At 44.4% G+C, this 20,396-nt stretch overlaps 1 protein-coding gene across 3 annotated transcripts in view; it reads right to left on the minus strand.

Moving 5' to 3' along the window:
• Nucleotides 1-9,183: 9,183 nt before the first annotated feature.
• The window catches only part of EIF2B5 (eukaryotic translation initiation factor 2B subunit epsilon), a 45,024-nt gene continuing 33,811 nt past the window's right edge, over nt 9,184-20,396 (minus strand). For all 3 annotated transcript variants that reach the window (XM_087965531.1, XM_087965533.1, XM_087965532.1), the window contains exons 13-16: nt 19,949-20,072; nt 18,073-18,198; nt 14,067-14,177; nt 9,184-10,913 (exon numbers count right to left, since the gene is read on the minus strand). In XM_087965531.1, the coding sequence (XP_087821657.1) occupies nt 10,848-10,913; nt 14,067-14,177; nt 18,073-18,198; nt 19,949-20,072 (427 nt within the window). In that variant the 3' untranslated portion in view covers nt 9,184-10,847. The remainder of the gene's footprint in view (nt 10,914-14,066; nt 14,178-18,072; nt 18,199-19,948; nt 20,073-20,396) is intronic.

Genomic DNA, 20,396 nt, shown 5'->3' on the forward strand with positions numbered 1-20,396 from the left:
TCTGTTTCTCTTGTGCTTTTTCTTGCTTTCTTTCCCTCCCTCTCTTTTTCTATCTCTCTTTTTCTCTTTCCCTTTCTCATTTTCTCCCTTTCTCTTGCTTTATCTCTCTTGTTCTCTCTCCCTCTCTTGGTTTCTCTCCCTCTCTGGCTTCCTTTCTCTCTCTCTCTCTCTCTCTCTTGCTTTCTATTTCTCTTGTGCTTTCTCTCTTGCTTTTTTCTCCCTTTCTCTCTCTCACTCTCTTGCTTTTTTTCTCTCCTTCTCTCATTTCCTTTCTCTTACACACAATCTTTCTCTTGCTTTCTCTCACACATACAGGTGAAACTGGAAAAATTAGAATATTGTGCAAAAGTTTGTTTCAGTAATGCAACTTAAAAGGTGAACCTAATATATGAGATAGACTCATTTGCAAAGCGAGATAGTTCAAGCCGTGGTTTGTCATAATTGAGATGATTATGGCTTACAGCTCATGAAAACCCCAAATCCACAATCTCAGAAAATTAGAATATTACATGCAATCAATAAAACAAGGATTGTACATAGAACAGTATCGGACCTCTGAAAAGTATAAGCATGCATATGTACTCAGTACTTGGTTTGGGCCCCTTTTGCAGCAATTACTGCCTCAATGAGGCGTGGCATGGAAGCCATCAGCATGTGGCACTGCTGAGGTGTTATGGAAGACCAGGATGCTTCAATAGCGGCCTTCAGCTCTTCTGCATTGTTCGGTCTCATGTCTCTCATCTTTCTCTTGGCAATGCCCCATAGATTCTCTATGGGGTTCAGGTCAGGCGAGTTTGCTGGCCAATCAAGCACAGTAATCCCACGGTCATTGAACCAGGTTTTGGTGCTTTTGGCAGTGTGGGTAGGTGCCACTTTCTGCTGGAAAATGAAGTCAGCATCCCCATAAAGCTCGTCTGCGGAAGGAAGCATGAAATGCTCCAAAATCTCCTGGTAAGATGGCTGCGTTGCCCATGGACTTAATGAAGCACAGTCGACCAATACCAGCAGATGACATGGCTCCCCAAATCAACACAGACTGTGGAAACTTCACACTGGACTTCAAGCATCTTGCAGTGTGTATCTCTCCATTCTTCCTCCAGATTCTGGGTCCTTGGTTTCCAAATGAGATGCAAAAGTTGTTCTCATCAGAAAAGAGGACTTGGGCCACTGAGCAACAGACCAGTTCCATGTTCTTTTAGTCCAGGTAAGACACTTCTAACGTTGTTTGTTGTTCAGTAGCGGCTTGACAAGAGGAATATGACATTTGAAGCCCATGTCCAGGATCCATCTGTGTATGGTGGCTCTTGATGCATTGACTCCAGCCTCAGTCCACTCCTTGTGAAAGTCCCCAACACTTTTGAATGGCCTTTTCCTGACAATCCTCTCCAGGCTGCGGTCATCCCTGCTGCTTGTGCACCTTTTTCTTCCACGCTTTTCCCTTCCACATAACTTTCTATTAATGTGCTTTGATAAAGCACTTTGGGAACATCCAACTTCTTTTGCAATTACCTTTTGAGGCTTTCCCTCCTTATGGAGGGTGTCAGTGATGGTTTTCTGCACAACTGTCAGGTCAGCAGTCTTTCCCACGATTGTGATTCCTACTGAATCAGACTGAGAGACCATTTAAAGGGTCAGGAACCCTTTGCAGATGTTATGGCTTAATTACTGATTAGAGTGGGACACTTTGAGCCTAGAATATTGAACCTTTTCACAATATTCTAATTTTCTGAGATTGTGGATTTGGGGTTTTCATGAGCTGTAAGCCATAATCATCTCAATTATGACACATCACGGCTTGAACTATCTTGCTTTGCATGTAATGAGTCTATCTCATATATTAGGTTCACCTTTTAAGTTGCATTACTGAAATAAATGAACTTTTGCATGATATTCTAATTTTTCGAGTTTCGCCTGTACATTTCCTCTCACACACAATTACACAATCTTGTTTCCTTTTTCTCACATTTTCTCAGTCCCTCTCTCTCACACACACACATACACATTCTCTCTTCTCTTTCTCACACACACATTTTCTTTTCCCTTCCTCCCTCCCTCTCTTTTCTCTCTCTCTCTTATCTAGGTCATACTTGCTTTTATTTTTGGGTCAGGCCTCTTGTCATCTGTCATTGTCATCTAAGATCTCAAAGGCTGGAGTCTTTCCTGTTTGGGAGCTGCTCTAGCCACCTAATCCCTTCAGTTGCCTTTTTGGCACCTTTGTATTTCCAGCTTCCTCTGAGTCTCATCCTATCTGGTGTTTATCTTCACACCCAGGCCTGGAGGTCCTTGAGATGTGGGGCAATGCCTCCCATCCATTTTGCTCTTGGCAGGGAAAGACTAGGGCACACACTTCTTGCAGTAATAACCTGGTTCTCAGGTTGTAAGAAAGCTGTATTCTGGATTTTATAGAACTTACTTATGCTTTTACATTATATAGCTGTTATTTTTTTTATGATTAAGCCACCCAGAGTTATCTTGAACTATAAATTCAGCCTATAAATTATATAATTAAATGGCCTTCTTGGTTGAGAGAGTTGGCTTTCTTTAGCCGTTCCTTGTAGAGCATAAGGTGGTTGGAAAGCCACCACAACTATGCCACAAACTATGGCTTGTTGGAAAGGGTGAACTAACACTAACTAACTAACCTGAACCCTGGGCCCTATCTAACAAAATGAAATTCAATGTAGAGAAAAGTAAAGTCTTATACTTAGACAAGAAAAACCAAAAGTACACACATAGATTGGGTGAAACCAGGCTTAATAACCATAACTGTCAGAGGGATCTTGGAGTCTTAGTGAACAACCAATTAAATATGAGCCAACAGGGTGTGGTGGCAGCCAAAAAAGCCAATGCAATTCTAAATTGCATTTTAACACAAGGATTGAATCAAGGTCTCATGAAGTAATAATACCACTCTGTAAAACCACACCTGTAAGACCACACCTAGCATACTGCATCCAGTTTTGGTCACCACACTATAAAAAAGAGGTTGAGACTCTAGAAAGAGTGCAGAGAAGAGCAATCAAGATGATTAAGGGGCTGGAGGCTAAAATATGCAATGAATGGTTGCAGGAACTGGGCATGGCTAGTCTAGTGAAGGACTAGGGGAGACATAGCAGTCTTCCAGTATCTGAGGGGCTGCCACAGAGAGTAGAAGGGGTCAAACTATTTTCCAAAGCATCTGAAGGACAGACAAGGAATAATGGATGGAAACTGATCGTGGAGACATTCCAGCTAGAAATAAGGAGAAATTTTCAGTCAATGGAACAGCTTGCCTTCAGAAGTTGTGGGTTTCATCATTGGAAGCTTTGAAGAAGAGACTGGACAGACATCTGTCAGAAATGGTATCGGGCAGGGGTCTCCAACCTTGGCCACTTTAAGCCTGGTGGACTTCTGGCTGGGGAATTCTGGGAGTTGAAGTCCGCCAGGCTTAAAGTAGCCAAGGTTGGAGACCCCTGGTATAGGGTCTCCTGTTTGAGCAGGGGGTTGGACTAGATGACATAGATTAGCCAGTGATCCCCAACCTTTTTGACGCCGCGGCCCGGTACCGGCATCAGCTGGGGGCCGCCATCTTTTGATGAAACGGCTTCGTGGCTTACCGGTGAGCTTTCTTTTGATGACCTTCGGAAAAAGCTCACCGGAAGCACTTTTCATCAAAAAGATGGCGGCGCCCAACAAGCCAGCGGCCCGGTAGGAGTTGTTCCGCGGACCGGTACCGGTCCGCGGACCGGTGGTTGGGGACCCCTGGATTAGACGGTCCCTTCTAACTATTGTTCTAACATTTTGTGGCTTCTATTGCATCTCTTCATAGTGACATTTTCAGAAACTATATCATTGTGCCTTCTTTTCTAGTTAACTTAAATGAACTTTCTTTTTCTAGGTCCCCTTTCTATACTGAATTATCCCCATGGACTATCCTTGCTTGGCAGGCCCAGCAGTTTTCTAATGGTCTCTGTAGCTGCTTTTGCTCTGTAAAATTGATTCTTTTAAATTCTCTTTTGAGGATGGGTCCAGGCAGGCAAACTAATCCCCCACTGAAAACTGTTCGTTTGCACAAGTATCACAATTCTGCTTTTCAAGTCATGATCCAAGGAATCACTGTAGGAGGCACAACATTGCAGGATCCAATCTGGGGTCGGTCCTCAGAACCAGCGATCTAGAGAAACAAAGGACTGGGAGGAACATGATGGCAGTATTGCAATATTTGAGCAGCTGCCACAAAGAGGAGAATTAACCAGTGGAACAGCTTGCCGTCAGAAGTTGTGGGTGCTTCATCTCTGGGGGTTTTTAAGAAGAGTCTGGACAGTCAGTTGTCTGAAATTGTATAGGATCTCCTGTTTGAGCAGGGGGCTGGACTAGAAGACCTCCAAGGTCCCTTCTAGTTCTGTTCTGATCAATCGAAATGGCTGTCTGAATCGAGACAGTTTCAATCTTTCAACTTTGCATTCTATTAACATAACCGCCCAGAAAATAATATTTTGCTTCAATCCAAACATTTAATAATGAGCCCATTTTAAGGATTTGGGGATAGAAAATAAGACAGGCAGTGCCCTGATTTATCTTCAATTAAGTGAAAGATTTCAATTGCGTTCTCCTCCATCCTAGCCCAGCACTCCAAGAATAGCTATCAGGTCTTTCGGTTCGTTTTAGTGCACAATACTAACTCAATCTTTATGGCATGTTTTGTACATTGTTTTGTGTTGGGCCCATGTGACCCTGGGTGCATTGCAAGTCTGCCAATTCTTTTCCTCTGTAAGATTTCAAAGTTTCTAAGATGTCGGTTTATAAACAAGCATAACCACAGCAAGTTATTCAGCATGAAACAAAACAAACAAACAAATGAATTGCCCAGAAGCAACACACAATGAAAGCTCAGCTAAAATAGAAGAAGCTAAAGAAAAAAAAAACATAATAAAATATACTGAAGACAACAATGAAGTAAGAGAAGTCTTATAGTAAACACTTCAGCCACGTCTTCTATCATCCATTTTAGCAAAAGTTTTCAAGCAGAAGTAATTCTGTGAAGTTAATGGGGGTCAGGGAATGTTTTGGTGTTTCCCTGTGTGTGTTTGTGTATCTTGTGTGAGTGTCCAAGCTGGGCTCCAAAACTCCAGATGAGAGAGAACAAAAAATGAGATATTATACCCTCTTGCCATCCAGATTTGGGGAGCCCCAATCTAGTAGCAAGAGATAATACAGGTAGTCCTTGACTTACAACAGTTCATTTAGTGACCGAAGTTACAACAGCCCTGAAAAAAGTGACACATGACCACTTTTCACACAACCATTGCAGCATCCCCAAAGTCATGTGATCAAAATTCGGCTGCTTGGCAACTGACTCATATTTATAACGGCTACAGATACATATTTATAACGGTCATATGATCACTGCAATCTTCTGCCAAGCAAAGACAATGGGGAATCCCGATTCACTTTACAACTGTGTTACTAACTTAACAACTGTGGCAAGAAAGGTCTTAAAAGTAGGGCAAAACTCGCTTGACAAATATCTCATTTAGCAGCAGAAATTTTGGGCTCAATCGCGGTCATAAGTGGAAGACTACCTGTACCAAAATTACCACTCACTAATTTCATCAAGTCTGGTCAGGGTTTTCTGGACATTTTGCATTTGATTTGAACTATGTTTTAAATCCAACACAAATAAGGAGAAGTTATCTATAGGATTCTGTATTATTTCAAGCATTGAGGGAAAGCAATCAAGTATATTTTCAATCAAATACGTTCTTTGCTAGATAAACATGACCACGGAGACAAGCAATTCTATATTTAGCCTCAAATGATTCTAATTTAGCCTCTTTGTGGCAACAATCTTTGGACAGATGTCTATGTAGATACTCAGTCATTCAGGTCATAGTTGTCCTAAAAGTGCTTTTTTTCAGGAGGCAACTGGACTTTGTTTTTCCTTGAAGAGGTTTCACTTCTCATCCAAGAAGCTTCTTCAGTTCTGACTGAATACTGGAGTATGGAAGGATTTTTAATTCCTTACAATCCTCTGGTTGTTAGCACTCTTTCTGAGAGTTGTTGAGGCCACTTGGAGATTTATCTGTGCCCTGAGAATCACCTGAATATTGCAATGAGTGTTCTACAGATAAACCTCCAGGTGTTCAACATGGTAACCTGGTTTATATCTGTATCACAACTGAGGACCAAAGTTGTGGACTCAATTATGGTTGTATTTTGAATTGTAAAGCGCTTCATGGCCCAGGACTTAAGTCACTTGCAAGACTAATACTCTGTCCATCCCATGAGACCTGGCTATGCTGCCCAGGGAATTCTGGGAATTGAAGTCCAGACATCTTCAAATTGCCAATTCTCAACGAAAACACTGATTTAGCAAGCAAAGACAAGGGAAAGTATCTCAGTCAAGAATGTCAAGAAATAGAGATAAAGAAAATGAGATATAATTTTTCAAAGTTCAAGCATACCTCGATCAATATCAGATGCTGGTTTCCTGCAAAGCATTCCAAAACTTGCAAATTTACACCAAAGAAAGGAGATGGAGGAAAGCATGTAAATTAGCAAATCATTGCACTGATTTTTCCTCACAAGCCAAAAAAAAAAAAGGAATCTCCTATTTAGAGAGAATACTAAATGGCCAGGCAGAAAAAGCTGTGTGGTACTGGGATCAATTAATAAAAGAAACATGAGTAATCAGATAACTCAGTGTTTTTCAACCTTGGCAATTTTAAGATATGTGGACTCTGAATTCTGGGAGTTGAAGCTCACATATCTTAAAAGTGGCTAAGGGTGAGAAATGCTGAGATTGATATAAGTAAGATGGATAATGGAGAGAGCAACAGCCGTAAGAGATTCCTTTTCTTGATTACATCAAGGCCTTCAAGTATGTAAATCATGCCAAAATGTGCAATATAAAAAGGAGTGCCAGAATATCTGGTTATTTTTTGAGGAATCTTTACAAGGAACAAGAAACTACTGTAAAAACTAAGTTTGGAGAAACAAAGTGTTTAGAACAAGGGAGGAAGACCAGACTGAAGATTTATCTGCATATACTGTTCAGGGAATATAAGAATGCTGGGATTAGAATTGCTGACAACTGAAATTCTAAATTGGGAGGTCAGAAAAGAAACAGTTCAAGATATGCAGGCAATAGCACTTTATGGGATGAAAGTAAAAAAAGGCAGAATGCTCACTAGGGAAAGCAGAAACGGATAGACTGGGGTCATCTATCTTGTATCTATACCACTCCTGCATCATCACAAAATCTCCAGAACCGTAAAGCCTACCACCTTGAAATTTGGCACTTATGTTCCTCTTGGCTTCTAGGTGCTCACTAAGAAAGAATTTTTCAAAAGGACCATCAGAGCATCAGTATTTGATATATTATTATTATGAACACGCTCTGATGCTAAGGAGTTCTACTCCCCCTCCCCACCTGAAAACAAATCTGTTCCAAATGCAAAACACAAGCAGAGGAGTTTCAGTTTCAGAGCAGCAACCAGCTTTAGTACAAAACATTTGAGCTAAGCCACGCCCAGGCTCCTTGCTGTCTCCTTGCTCACACAGCAAATACTCTTTCAGCTTCCAAACGGCCCTCAACTCTCACACACTGACAGGATGCTAGCCAGATTAATACCGATGGATGCTAGTAGGCAGAGGCAGAATTTTTTCCCTCTTATTTTCCTCCGCAAAAACTAAGCCCCACCACATAGTTTCGTAGCGAAGCACGGATATAGAGGTAGTGTTAAATATTTTAAAGCAAGGAGAATGCCATACACAGATAGTCCTCAACTTACGACCTCAATTGAGACCAACATTTCTGTGGCTAAGTGAGACATTCGTGAATTTTGCCCCATTTTACGACCTTTCTTGCCACAGTTGTTAAGTGGATCGTTGCAGTTGTTAAAAGATAGTAGATTGGTTGTTAGGTAAATCTGGCTTCCCCATTGACTTTGCTTGTCTGGTCACAAAAGGGGATAATGTGACCACCACTGCAACAGTCATAAATATGAGACAGTTGCCAAGTATCCGAATTTTGATCACAGGAAAAAGAAAGTTTAAAGAACAGTTGCAGGAACTGAGTATGTCTAGTCTGACGGAAAGAAGAACTAGGGGAGACATGATAGCAGAGTTCCAATATTTGAGGGGCTGCCACAAAGAAGAGGCAGCCAAGGGCATGACAAGAAGCAATGGGTGGAAACTAATCAAGGGGAGAAGCCAGGGGTGGGATTCTGCCAGTTCGCATCTATTCGCTAGAACCGGTTGTTAACATTCTAAACAGTTCGGAGAACCGGTTGTTAGAAGAAATTACTGGCCTAATCCTGTAAGGAAGGCAGGAAGGAAACATTCTGGTGTTGCTTACAGAAACTGACTCTCCGTTAACCCTTATTACATTCTTGGCAGGACTAGACTTCCTGTCTCAGGAACGTCTCTGGAGTTTTTCCCCCCCCTCCTTTGCTGGTACTTTGCTTGTGTGGAGGGACCATTCAAAGTTACAATGGCACTGAAAAAAGTGACCTATGACCATTTTTCACACTTACAACTCTTGCAGCATCCCCACAGTCATGAGGCCAGGTGAGGAGATGCGTGCCTCAACGTGAGTGATATTGAATTGGCCACGCCCAGCCAATAACATGACCACCAAGCTACGCCCACAGAACCAGTTGTTAAAAAAACTGAATCCTACCCCTGGGAGAAGCAATTTAGGACTGAGGAGAAATCTTCTGACAGAACAATTAATCAGGGGCACAACTTGCCTTCAGAGATTGTGGATGCTCCTACACTGGAAGTTTTAAAGAAGAGATTGGATAACCATTTGTGGTATAGGGTGGTTTCCTGCCTAAGCAGGGGGTTGAACTAGAAGACCTCCAGGGTTCCTTCCAACCCCGTTATTCTAATCTGTTCACCACCTTGAATTATTTGTAAAAATGATAAAAGGTGGGGTCTAAAATAAATAAGTAAAACAAGCAAGTAAATAACAAGCATTGAAGCAAGGAAACCCAGAATGCAAGAATGGTAAGAACAGGCTTCAGACACACACACACACACACACAATACAACACAACAGTGAAGTGGCACTTGCGGACTCCAATTTGACTTGCCTAAAAATATTTTTTAAGCCTGAGGTGCTGTCAAGCTTCTTCTAGCGGTGTCTCCAACATAAAAGCCTTTTTTCAGATTCCAATATATGGCAGAACCAACAAGTCATTCTTTGCATCAGAGGGGTTTAATGACTCCAAATTGAATATTAGCAGGGAGAACTTCCCAGAATTTACAAATGGATTTGAGAAGTGTTTAAACTCTTTCCCCCGCCACACCAAAACAAAACAAAAAAAAAAAAAAAAAACCCCAGCAAATGTTTCCCAGACATTTAGGTCACTCTATGAGACAATTGGGGGGAGGGGTTTGCTATTCAATTTTTCTCTCCTTTCTAGAAAGAATGCTGGCAAGCGATTCCAAGGTGAAAATCTCCACAGACTTCTATGACTTGTGGACTTCAACTCCCAGAATTCCAACATGGCTGGCTGAGGAATTCTGGGAGTTGAAGTCCACAAGCCTTAAAATTGCCAAGTTTGGAGACCCCTGTGTGAGAAAGAACAAGCTACTAAAACCTTTTTATCTGACAAACCTTGAGCCACCAGTGTTCCAACGAACACTATTAACAGGAGAAGTTCTCCTGAGGGTTTGAAAGCTGTCAGAATGAGCAGAATTCTATGCAAAGTGTCCATGAGAGGCCTAGCTAGGATATATGGGGAGTCAGTATGTGGTCAAAGTTGAACCACAAAAGTCACACACACACACAAAAAAAAAACCCCACGTATTTTGTCAGAGGCTGAGAGGACTCCAGCAGCTTCAGGAGAAACACAGTCCCACTTTTTTTCCTCAAAAAACAAGACACGTCACCCAGCTCCGAAGAACCAGGCTTGTCAGTAAGACCGATGCACAACAGAGCAACCGACGTTAAGAGACCTAAGAACACTTATTCGTTACACAGGTTTCTCTTTATCGACAAATGCTTTGTGAGGTAGATGAGCATTTCCCCGTTTTATGCAAAGAGAAGTGAAAGGGGGAGGGGTCCGTAGTTTGGGATGACATCACATTTCTAAGTGAGCATGTGGAACTGCCCTGACTTCAAAAAGCAGATTTTCTCCCCCAGGAAGGTTCTTTTTTTCTAGAGTTAAATTCCCTAGTTTAGGGTTAGGGTCAAAGGACAATTTGGCTATTGCATCTTCTCTGTCCTGGCTTATCCTACTGGCCTAACTTTGTCTTTCTCCTTTCTGCTTTAGAACTGGTTCTTGGACTGAATGGACCCCTTTCCCATGGACACAAGCAAATGCAAGAGGTTTTAAGAGATGATTATTTTTGGGGTGAAGAACTCAAAAGTGGTTGGAATCCTAACTGTTAAGGTTGACTTGGGATTTGCACATCTTTACTGCTTACCTGGACATTAGTGGACACCCAACCCTCATCCCTTGTCCCCAGTGGGTAGCTTTAGATGTGTGTGTGTGTGTGTGTGTGTGTGTGTGTACACACATATATGTGTAGACATAACCAGAAGCACACACGTGTGTGTACACACACCCCTTAAAAAGACTTTAAATAGTATACAGGTCTCTGGTTTATCCAGCAATGGTTTCCTTCCGTCCCACACATAGTGTCTGCCAGGAACATTAAATATACAACGAAATAAGCCACAGGATTGTCAGCCAGCCGAGAGTTCAAATCCCACATGCATGGGGGAGCGGGCCATGCACACAATTTGTTCTTGCTTCTTTAGCCACCTCCTTCGGCCACAGTGGGTGCTTCGGGCCTCCCTTTTTCCCCGAGAAAGAGAGCAAAGCTCGCCTTTCTTTCTGATGGAGGCTGCCAGGTCAGTTTTGCTCCCCTTCGGACGACTCTTCTTCCGCTTCCTCAAGCCACTGGATGAACTTCTGAAGCTGCAAAGACAATGCCAGGGTGAGAGACAACGATCGACGCGCGGCTATGGTGGCTCCTAGGAAGAGCCCACCGGAAACCTCTTGGCAATTAAACAGTTGGGACAAGGGAGGGGAAAGAGGTGGCTCGCCCACCGGAATTCCTTTCATGGGTTGCTGCACTTCAGATCGTGGATTTCAACTGCAGGTGTTCAATCCCTGAAGCTGGCCTGGCCGAAGCCATCTTGGAGCTTCAGTGGTGCCACACTGGAGGTGAGGGATGGGGGGCTGGTGAAATTAGAGATAGCTGGGGTTGTGTAGTCAAAATAAATGTCAGCGTTTATTAAATGTCAGGGGGTGGATTCGTAGTTTTGAGTTTTGCAAGGAAGCCCGAAACGTTCAGATTCGGGATAATGTCAGTGTTCCAGCAAACCCTCCATTCCAATCAATAACTCTAAACGGACGTCTCTCCAAAGTATCTTTATTTGGATAGTAACTGGCACATCTGTGGAATCCCGAATCTGAAAGTTTCGGGCTTCCTTGAAAAAGTGAAAACTACAAATCCATCCCCCCTTAGCTACAACACGGCCCAATCACCATCTGCCCTAAAGTAAGATTCCCGTTTCATTATGCACCACACTCGGTGACCTTGAACCAACAAAAGAATTTTATTTTGTCTAACCAGATATACTCCAATGAATTCCCCCCCCCCCCTCCCACTTTCTCAGGCTCAATTGTGGCAGCATGGGAGCATTGAATCTCAATATTGCCTCCAAAGCTGACAATAAAAATACTTTCTCTTGGGACCCAAGAATGTTCTTGCACCTGATCGGAGGAAGGAGGAGTGACGTCACTGGACCTTCAGGCAGCCCCCTGGATTGGACCATGTGACTGACTGACGGGTTGAGAGAAAAACTTTTTACTTTTAATGAGGTGAAAAACCGTGGGACTTTTCAGAGTCAGTTTTCACCAGATAGGTGCCAATATATTTCCAATAAAGCTACTGTCAACTCAGAAATATTTCTCTGGTCTTTTAGAGTTGTCAGCAGAAAGAGGGAGTGGCGGGGGAGTAATGCATACCTTAAATATTTTCATAGATAATTGCTAGGCGGCCTAGAAGCTTCTGGCACGCAAGATTATTACTGGAGAGTGAAGGGCTCCATAGTGAGGCGGGGATGAGTTACTGAGGGTCGGAATAGGGTAGGGATGTAGACATGTTATAGGATTAATAGCATTTAGGGATAACGGGTTAGAACTAGAACTGCGTATAGGCCTAGGTGTGGTGTGGTGTGTCTCATGATAATGTTAATAAAAGGAACCCAACTCTAACCATGCCTGGCTTTTAGCTTTTCTTGTCAGATAGAAAGCTGGAGTTCATATTCATTTCAGGACAAATCTTCAATACTCAAGGACTGGCTAACAGATCACAGATAATCAGAGTTGGAAGGGACCTTATAGGTCATCTAGTCCAACCCCCCCGGCCAAGCAGGAGACCCTACACCATTTCTGACAAATGGCAGTCCAATCTTTTTTTGAAGGTCTCAAGTGATGGCGCTCCCACAACTTCCGAGGGCAACTTCTGTTCCATGGGTTGATTGTTCTCCCTGTCAGAAAGTTTCTCCTTATTTCCAGGTTAAATCTCTCCTTGTTCAGTTTCCATCCATTATTCCTTGTCTGGCCTTCAGGTGTTTTAGAAAATAGCTTGACCCCTTCCTCCTCTCTGTGGCAGCCCCTCAAATATTGGAAGACCGCTATCATGTCTCTCCTGGTCCTTCCCTAGACTATCCAGGCCCAGTTCCTCTGACCATTCATTATGTTTTAGTCTCCAGTCCTCTAATCATCCTGGTTGCTCTTCTCTGCACTTTTTCTAGAGTCTCAACATCTTTTTTATAATGTGGTGACCAAAACTGGATGCAGTACTCTAGGTGTGGTCTTACTAAGGCTTTATAGAGTCGTATTAGTACCTCCCTTGATCTGAGAGAGAGCATGATTGATGACTCTTGGCTATAGATGTGTCCCATTGGAGAATATACATCCAAGGGGGTGGGGGAAGACCAGGGTCAAGGGTGAGATGAATGATGTGTCTCGGTGTCGGCTGCACCCAGGTAACACCAACATGTTCACTCCTAATAAATGATTTTTTTAAAACTCTGAGAGATGTGGCTAGATTCATGATTCGCATGGGGGTGGATTGTCGGAGCCCTGACAGCTATTCTTTGAGGAATCTACTTGCCTTTGAGTGTTGCTTGAAATGGATTTATTACTTGGAACAGGTAGTCCTTTGACTTACCACCATTCATTTAGGGACCGTTTGAGAGTAGGAGTGTGGCTCCGTTGGCTGTGGAAGAAACTGGGGAAGGGCAAAGTCCGGCCGGGTAAAGCAGGGGAGAGGTAGAGCAAGAGAGAGGGAATTCAGAGAAAGACCCAGGCCCACCCCCTCTTCATTCTAGGCCACGCAGGGAGGAACCAAGAAGAGAGCAACGTGGGTTGCGTAGCTTACGAGGGAGGAAAGGGCCCTGATTCCCTTCATTAGCTGCAGCTGGGAATACTGTTTAAAAAGGGAAGTTGCGCAAAACAAACTGTTTGGAGCAAATCGTGAATTATCTGGTATCGTCAAGGCTTATCTGTGCTCCTGGTTTCTTCCCAACTGTGTGTGTTTGCTGTGCTTTCAAGTCTGCAATTTCTTATCCTGCCCTGTCAAGTTAATTCCTGCAGCATGGTTTGTTTGGATTTTTAGTTACAGTTTGTATGTACTTCATTTTCGGACTGAATTTCCTCCACTTAAAGACTGTTCCTAGGAGAGTTTTTCTCCAGCTGAAGGTAACCTGGACATTGGGGGCAAAGTTGGAGGTAATAAAGGGACTCTTCTAGCTTATTTGACTGTGTTGCCTTTGTGCCACACCCCGGGTCATCGCAATACCTGTTCCCTTAGGTTTTGGTTTTCTGTAAGGCAGTAAGCACGATTCTGTTTAATGGGTTTTTTAAATGGGTGATAATTGGATGTGGTTATGTTTGGATTTGATTTTACGTATTCTGCTTATAGCTATTTTTATGTAAGCTACTGTGTTTGTTTTTATTCTGTTTTAATGTTGGTAAACCATCCGCCATCTTGGGATGAGGTACAAATACGTGTGATGGAAACGCCTCACAAAATCTTCCCCAATGATGGTAACTCACCTGCTGGTTTTTACGAAGCTGTCTGCCTTTATCTGATGTGTCCCGTTCAGAAAACCAGGTTAGAATCATCTCTTCTGCTAAGATTTCCAGTTGATAGAAAGTCATCAGGACCTGGAAGGATGACAGAAGAAGCTGGGCTTGTAATGCATGGAAGGCAGGAAGGCAGGCACAGTGCTAAATGAAATAAAGAGTTGTACAGCGAAGTCCCCAAGGTGCTTTCAAAAAGACAACTGGACTTTCTTGATTCTTCCTGAAGACATTTCGCTTCTCATCCAAGGAGCTTCTTCAGGTCAAACTTGGCTCTTCCGAGAAAATTCAAAAAAATTCCAGTTGTAGTTTTGAAAGCATCTTTGGGACAACCATGAACTGGATGACTCAACGCAAGTGATTTTTTAATAGCAATAGCACTTAGACTTATATACCACTTCACATTGCTTTACAGCCCTCTCTAAGCGGTTTACAGATTCAGCATATTGCCCCCCAATAATCTTGGTCCTCATTTTATCAACCTCGGAAGGATGTAATGTTTTACCAATGATAAAACTTAAAAGAGTTTAAAAAAACAACCAAAGGCTAATGAGAAGATCAGTGACAAAATGCAAAGTGTGTGTGTGTATGTATGTATGTATGTATGTATGTATGTGTGTGTTCTTATTTTTAATAAAAAATATTATTTTGCCAACAAAAAAGGCACCAGGTGTTATTTTCGGGAGATGTCATGCACTGACTAACCTCACTTACATGCATCGCCCTGCCCTCCTTTTCGCTGTCAGAGGCCTTCAGGAACTCCTTCTTCTGTGGCCGGCAAGGCTTTCGCGAAGGCCTCTACAGCCGATAACAGAGCTCTGGATTGATCCAGAGCTTGGTTATCAGCTAGAGGCCTTCAGGAAAGCCTTGCCAGCCTTGCTGGTGCAGGAGAAATGGGCCAGCCAGGCAGGTGTCGGGGTGTGCAAAGCCTGGCTACAACTGGTCAAAGGTAAGTAGTAGGGCAGCTCCACACACCCCATCCCGACCCTAGCTTAATTTTTTACCCATCCACTCTGGAGTGGGCAGGATCTTAATTAGGATGTAGGGCTTATATTGGGCGCACGTGTAAAATTCAAGCTAGGACTTACTTTCAGGGTAGGTCCTATTTTTAGGGAAACAGGATATGTAAATTCTAAAGAGGATAACTCTCTTGGCAGCTGCTTAAGCATTTCTTAGGTGAAAACTGTAAAGTCCTATCTGGATTCTGCTACCCAGAAAAGTTTATTGTCCATTCTTGACTTCTAGCCTACTGTGACCATTATCTTCACAGTAAAGGTAAAAAGTAAAGGGGTCCCGTGATCCCCTTTTGCGAACTTCTGACAAGCAAAGTCCATGGGGAAGCCAGATTCATTTAACGACTGGGTTACTAACTTTTAACAACTGCAGTGATCCACTTAACAGTGGTGGCAAGAAAGGTAGTCAAATGGGGCAAAATTCACTTCACAAATGTCTCGCTTAGCCACAGAAATGTTGGTTGCAACTGAGGTCGTAAGTCGAGGACTACCTGTACACGGCATTCTCCTTGCTTTAAAATATTTAACATGACCCCAGTAACCCCAATCGGGTTACTGACTTAACAACTGCAGTGATTCACTTAACAGCTGTGGCGAGAAAGGTCATCAAAGCCAAAAACTCAATTGTCTCGCTTAGCAGTAGAAATGTTAGGCTCCACTGTGGTCTTAATTTGAGGACCGCCTGTACTCATTTTCAACAAGCAAGGTGCAGGCAGAGGTGCTAGCCCAGGGGTGGGCAAACTTTTTGGCTCGGGGGCCGCATTGACTTTTAAAATTTGACAGACGGGCCGGGTCAGCACAAGATTTTTGGGAATCGCCCCCCACCCTTCCCCTCTTCTCCTCCTTCCCCTCCCCTCGGAGGCCCCTGAGTCAGGAGTTGCTACCGGCGCGCGGCTCGCGCGGCTCCAGTCCCGCGTTGCCTCGGGAAGGAAAGGCAAAAAGGAAGAGCCGTGGCGGTGCTTTGCAATGGGAGCAGCGGCACTGGAGGCTCAGGCTCAGTGGCTCCTGGTTTTGCCTTTTCCTTCCCAAGGCAACGCGGGACTGGAGCCGCACGAGCTGCGCCGGCGGTAGCAACTCCTGACAGCCCCAGCCGGAAACCTGAGCGGAGCCGGGCAAAACTGCCTGTTGCTGCTGCTGGAGCACCACCGGTCGCCTCCTCCAAGCAGCCCGCCCGGCCGCCCGGGCTTCCTCTGCCACGCAGCTCGGGGCCAGGCGCGAGCGCCCGCATAGTTAAAAGCAAGCCGAAAGTTGCTGGGAAGTTGCTCGGGTGCTGGGAGCAGGCTTTAAAGTGCCGCCCAAGCAAAGTTTAAGCAACCCGCCCGCCCGCCGGGCGTAGAACCTTCCTGCTCCTCGGCGGGAAGATGCTCCAGCCTGCAAACTTTGCCTTTGCAAAGTTTAAGCCTGAAGCCCGAGCCCAAGCAACTTCCCAGCAACTTTCGGCTTTCTTTTAACTCGCAGGCGCTCGTGCCTGGCAGAGAGGAAGCCCGGAGCCTCCTCCAAGCAGTCCGCCCACCCGTCCACCGGGCTTCCCCTCCGCCGCGTGGCTTGGGGCCAGGCACGAGCGCTCGCGAGTTAAAAGCCAGTTGCCGGAAGTTGCTCAGGTTTCGGGGGCTTCCAGGGCTTCCAAAGTTTGCAGGCGGGAAGCGTCTTCCCGCCGAGGAGGCGGGAAGGGTTCCGCCCGATGGGCGGGCGGGCTGCTTGGAGCGGGCTGCCGTGCGGCGTCGGGCGGCGCAAGCGCCCGCGAGTTAAAGTTGCTGGGAAGTTGCTCGGGTGCTGGGAGCAGGCTTTTAAAGTGCCGCCCAAGGAAAGTTTAAGCCTGGAAGCCCCGGAAATCCGAGCAACTTCCCAGCAACTTTCGGCTTCGTTTTAACTTCGCGGGCGCTCGCGCCTCGCCCGAGCTGCACGGCAGCCCGCTCCAAGCAGCCCGCCTGCCCACCGGGTGGAACCCTTCCCGCTCCTCGGCGGAAGACGCTCCAGCCTGCAAACTTTGCCTTTGCAAAGCCCTGGAAGCCCGGAAAACCGAGCAACTTCCCAGCAACTTTGGCTTTGTTTGGTCGCGGGCGCTTGCGCCGCCCCGAGCTGCACGGCGGAGGGAAGCCCGGAGCGCCGCCGGTCGCCTCCTCCAAGCTGCCCGCCTGCCCGCCTGCCCGCCGGGCTTCCCCTCCGCCGCGCATCTCGGGGCCAGGCGCGAGCGCCCGCGAGTTAAAACGAAGCGGAAAGTTGCTGGGAAGTTGCTCGGTGCTGGGAGCAGGCTTTTAAAGTGCCGCCCGAGCAGGACCGCCGAGCCAGGAAACGGGCACCAAGGCAGGGCAAGGCTCCACCAGCAGCGGCCTAGTTTTAGGTGGCTCCAAGCAGCCCGCCCGCCCGCCGGGTGGAACCCTTCCCACTCCTTGGCGGGAAGATGCTCCAGCCTGCAAGCTTTGCCTTTGCAAAGTTTAAGCCTGGAAGCCCTGGAAAAAAGGGGATCGGCGGGACTCACCTTCGGAGAGGTTGCACTCGAAGGTGATTTCGAACTCCCAGCCGAGGCCTTTGCAAATTTCTTTTCTTTCCTACCCCTAGATCGCTCCGCACTGTTTTGCAGCTTTGGGGGCCACGCGGCACAGGGCAATACGCCACGCCCAGCGATTTTTTTCAGGGCGGGCGGATTGGACAGACCAATGGCAGCAATTTTTTTTCAGGGGCGGGCCGCATTGGACAGACCAACGGGCCGGATGTGGCCCGCGGGCGTAGTTTGCCCACCCCTGTGCTAGCCTAACTGGGTGAACTCAATGTCTGGCCAAGCAATTCAGAAACCTTTCAGGGATTGGCAGGCAGGTCCTTCATTCAACTTTGGTGACAGGAACGTGGGACCTTCCCATGGATTTAAGAGACAGAAGGAAATCCCAGTTCAACCAACAGGTCATTCATTCATTATTCAGCCCGGGATCAACCTCCAGCTAGCCTGTCAACACCCATGGGAAGCTTACTTTGGCCAGAACCGTGGTCAGCTTCTCGTGTTCCAAGAAGAACTCTTCGATGGCATGCAAAGAATCCAAGTGATCTGATGCTCGCTTGATGTACTTCTTGAAGAGCGGAGCCCAATTCTTCAGCAACTGGGAGAGAGGGGAGAAAGATAGCTGAATGCTAAAAGGGGGGGGCTTAAGTAGATAAATATATCGAAGAATTTGGAATTGAAAATTGTTAGTAGATCTGGAAAGGAATGGAATGGAAATGATAGGACTAGGACTAGAATTAGAATAAGAATAGAATAGCTCTATTTCTACAGAGTTCTACAGAAGAATTATTGAGCCTATCATCTGCACCTCTATAACTGGTCTGGTTTGGTGCTGCAACCCAACAAGATAGACAGAGACTCCAGAGGATAATTAGGACTGCAGAAAAAACAATTTCCACAATTTCCATTGAGGACCTGTATCCTGCACGAGTCAAAAAGAGGGCTGTAAAAATATTTACAGACCCCTCATATCCCAGACATAAACTATTCAACTACCTCAAAATGACACTATAGAACACTACACACCAGAACAACTAGACACAAGGACAGTTTTTCCCAGAACGCCATCACTCTGCTAAACAAATAATTCCCTCAACACTGTTCAACTATTTACAAAGTCTGCACTACTAGTACTGTTAAACTCATCACTCCTTATCGCCCATCCCCTCCCACTTGTGACTGTATGACTGTAACTTTGTCGCTTGTATCCTTACAATTTATATGGACTGTTTCCTAGCATGATTTCATTGCTTTTTGTACCCTATGAATATTATTAAGTGTCGTACCTGATGATTGCCTCTTGATGAACGTACCTTTTCTTTTATGTACACTGAGAGCATTTGCACCAAGACAAATTACTTGTGTGTCCAACCATACTTGGCCAATAAAGAATTCAATTCTATTCTATTCTATTCTATTCTATTCTATTCTATTCTATTCTATTCTATTCTATTCTATTCTATTCTATTCTATTCCTATTCTATATGCACCAAGACAAATTCCTTGTGTGTCCAATCACACTTGGCCAATAAAGAATTCTATTCTATTCTATTCTATTCTATTCTATTCTATTCTATCCGATTCTATTCTATTCTAATTTCTATTTCTATTTCTATTCTATATGCACCAAGACAAATTCCTTGTGTGTCCAATCACACTTGGCCAATAAATAATTCTATTCTATTCTATTCTATTCTATTCTATTCTATTCTATTCTATTCTATTCTATTCTATTCTATTCTATTCTATTCTATTCTATTCTATTCTAATTTCTATTTCTATTTCTATTCTATATGCACCAAGACAAATTCCTTGTGTGTCCAATCACACTTGGCCAATAAATAATTCTATTCTATTCTATTCTATTCTATTCTATTCTATTCTATTCTATTCTATCCTATCCTATTCTATCCGATTCTATTTCTATTCTAGAATAGAATAGAATCTGGAAGGGATCTTGTAGGTCATCTAGTCCAACCCTCTGCTCAAGGAGGAGACCCTATTCCATCTCAGACAAGTGGCTGTCCAGTCTCTTCTTAAAAACCTCTAATGATGAAGCACCCGCAACCCACAAAGAATGACCAAGAAACATTACATGCCAAGAAGATACAATTTACTGCTTTAAAAAGCAGTAAAATTAATATTGTTCTGTGGGTTTTTTAAAAACAAAACAAAACAATTTTAATGAAGAAATTTGTAAATGAACAAGACTCCTTGGCACCTTAGCAGTGCATCCTGCAGCTTTCAGCTCACCTACCTGTCTGAAACAACCAACCCCTGAACTCTGGGCAGAAGAAACCCTCAATGAATTTAAAGGCAGGCTAAACCAAGGGAAGATGGATGCTCACAGGGACTACCAAGGTGCAATAATGTTGAGGATCCTTTTCCGCGTTCATCTGCTGTAGAGGATATTCCAATACAACTTTGCTCAGTATCGCCATCACTTCTTTCAGGCCAATGTTGTAGGCGAATCTGCAAAGGGAAGGAGAAATGTTAACAGTCGTCCCTGTTATTTACAGATCATGCCAACCTTTCTTTGTTTCATCTGTCTTAGACAATGTACACCTTTTCTGACACTGTATGAACATGAACGATCTCCAAAGGAGCTGTGATGACCCGGAGCATGGCACAAAAGCAACGAAGTCACAAAAATAGGTAAAGTCCCTTTAATACCTCCAACTTGGCCCCCAATGTCCAGTTATCATCGGCTGGAGAAAAAACTCTTCCAAAAACAGTTTGTCAAGGGAAGAAATTCTGTCTGAACCCAAAGTACATATAAATTATAAATAAAAACCA

The sequence above is a fragment of the Notechis scutatus genome, chromosome 4, assembly GCF_049901735.1.
Source record: "Notechis scutatus isolate UNSWTSFEM ecotype Mainland chromosome 4, rNotScu1.2, whole genome shotgun sequence".
In the NCBI taxonomy this organism is placed as follows: Eukaryota; Metazoa; Chordata; class Lepidosauria; order Squamata; family Elapidae; genus Notechis; species Notechis scutatus.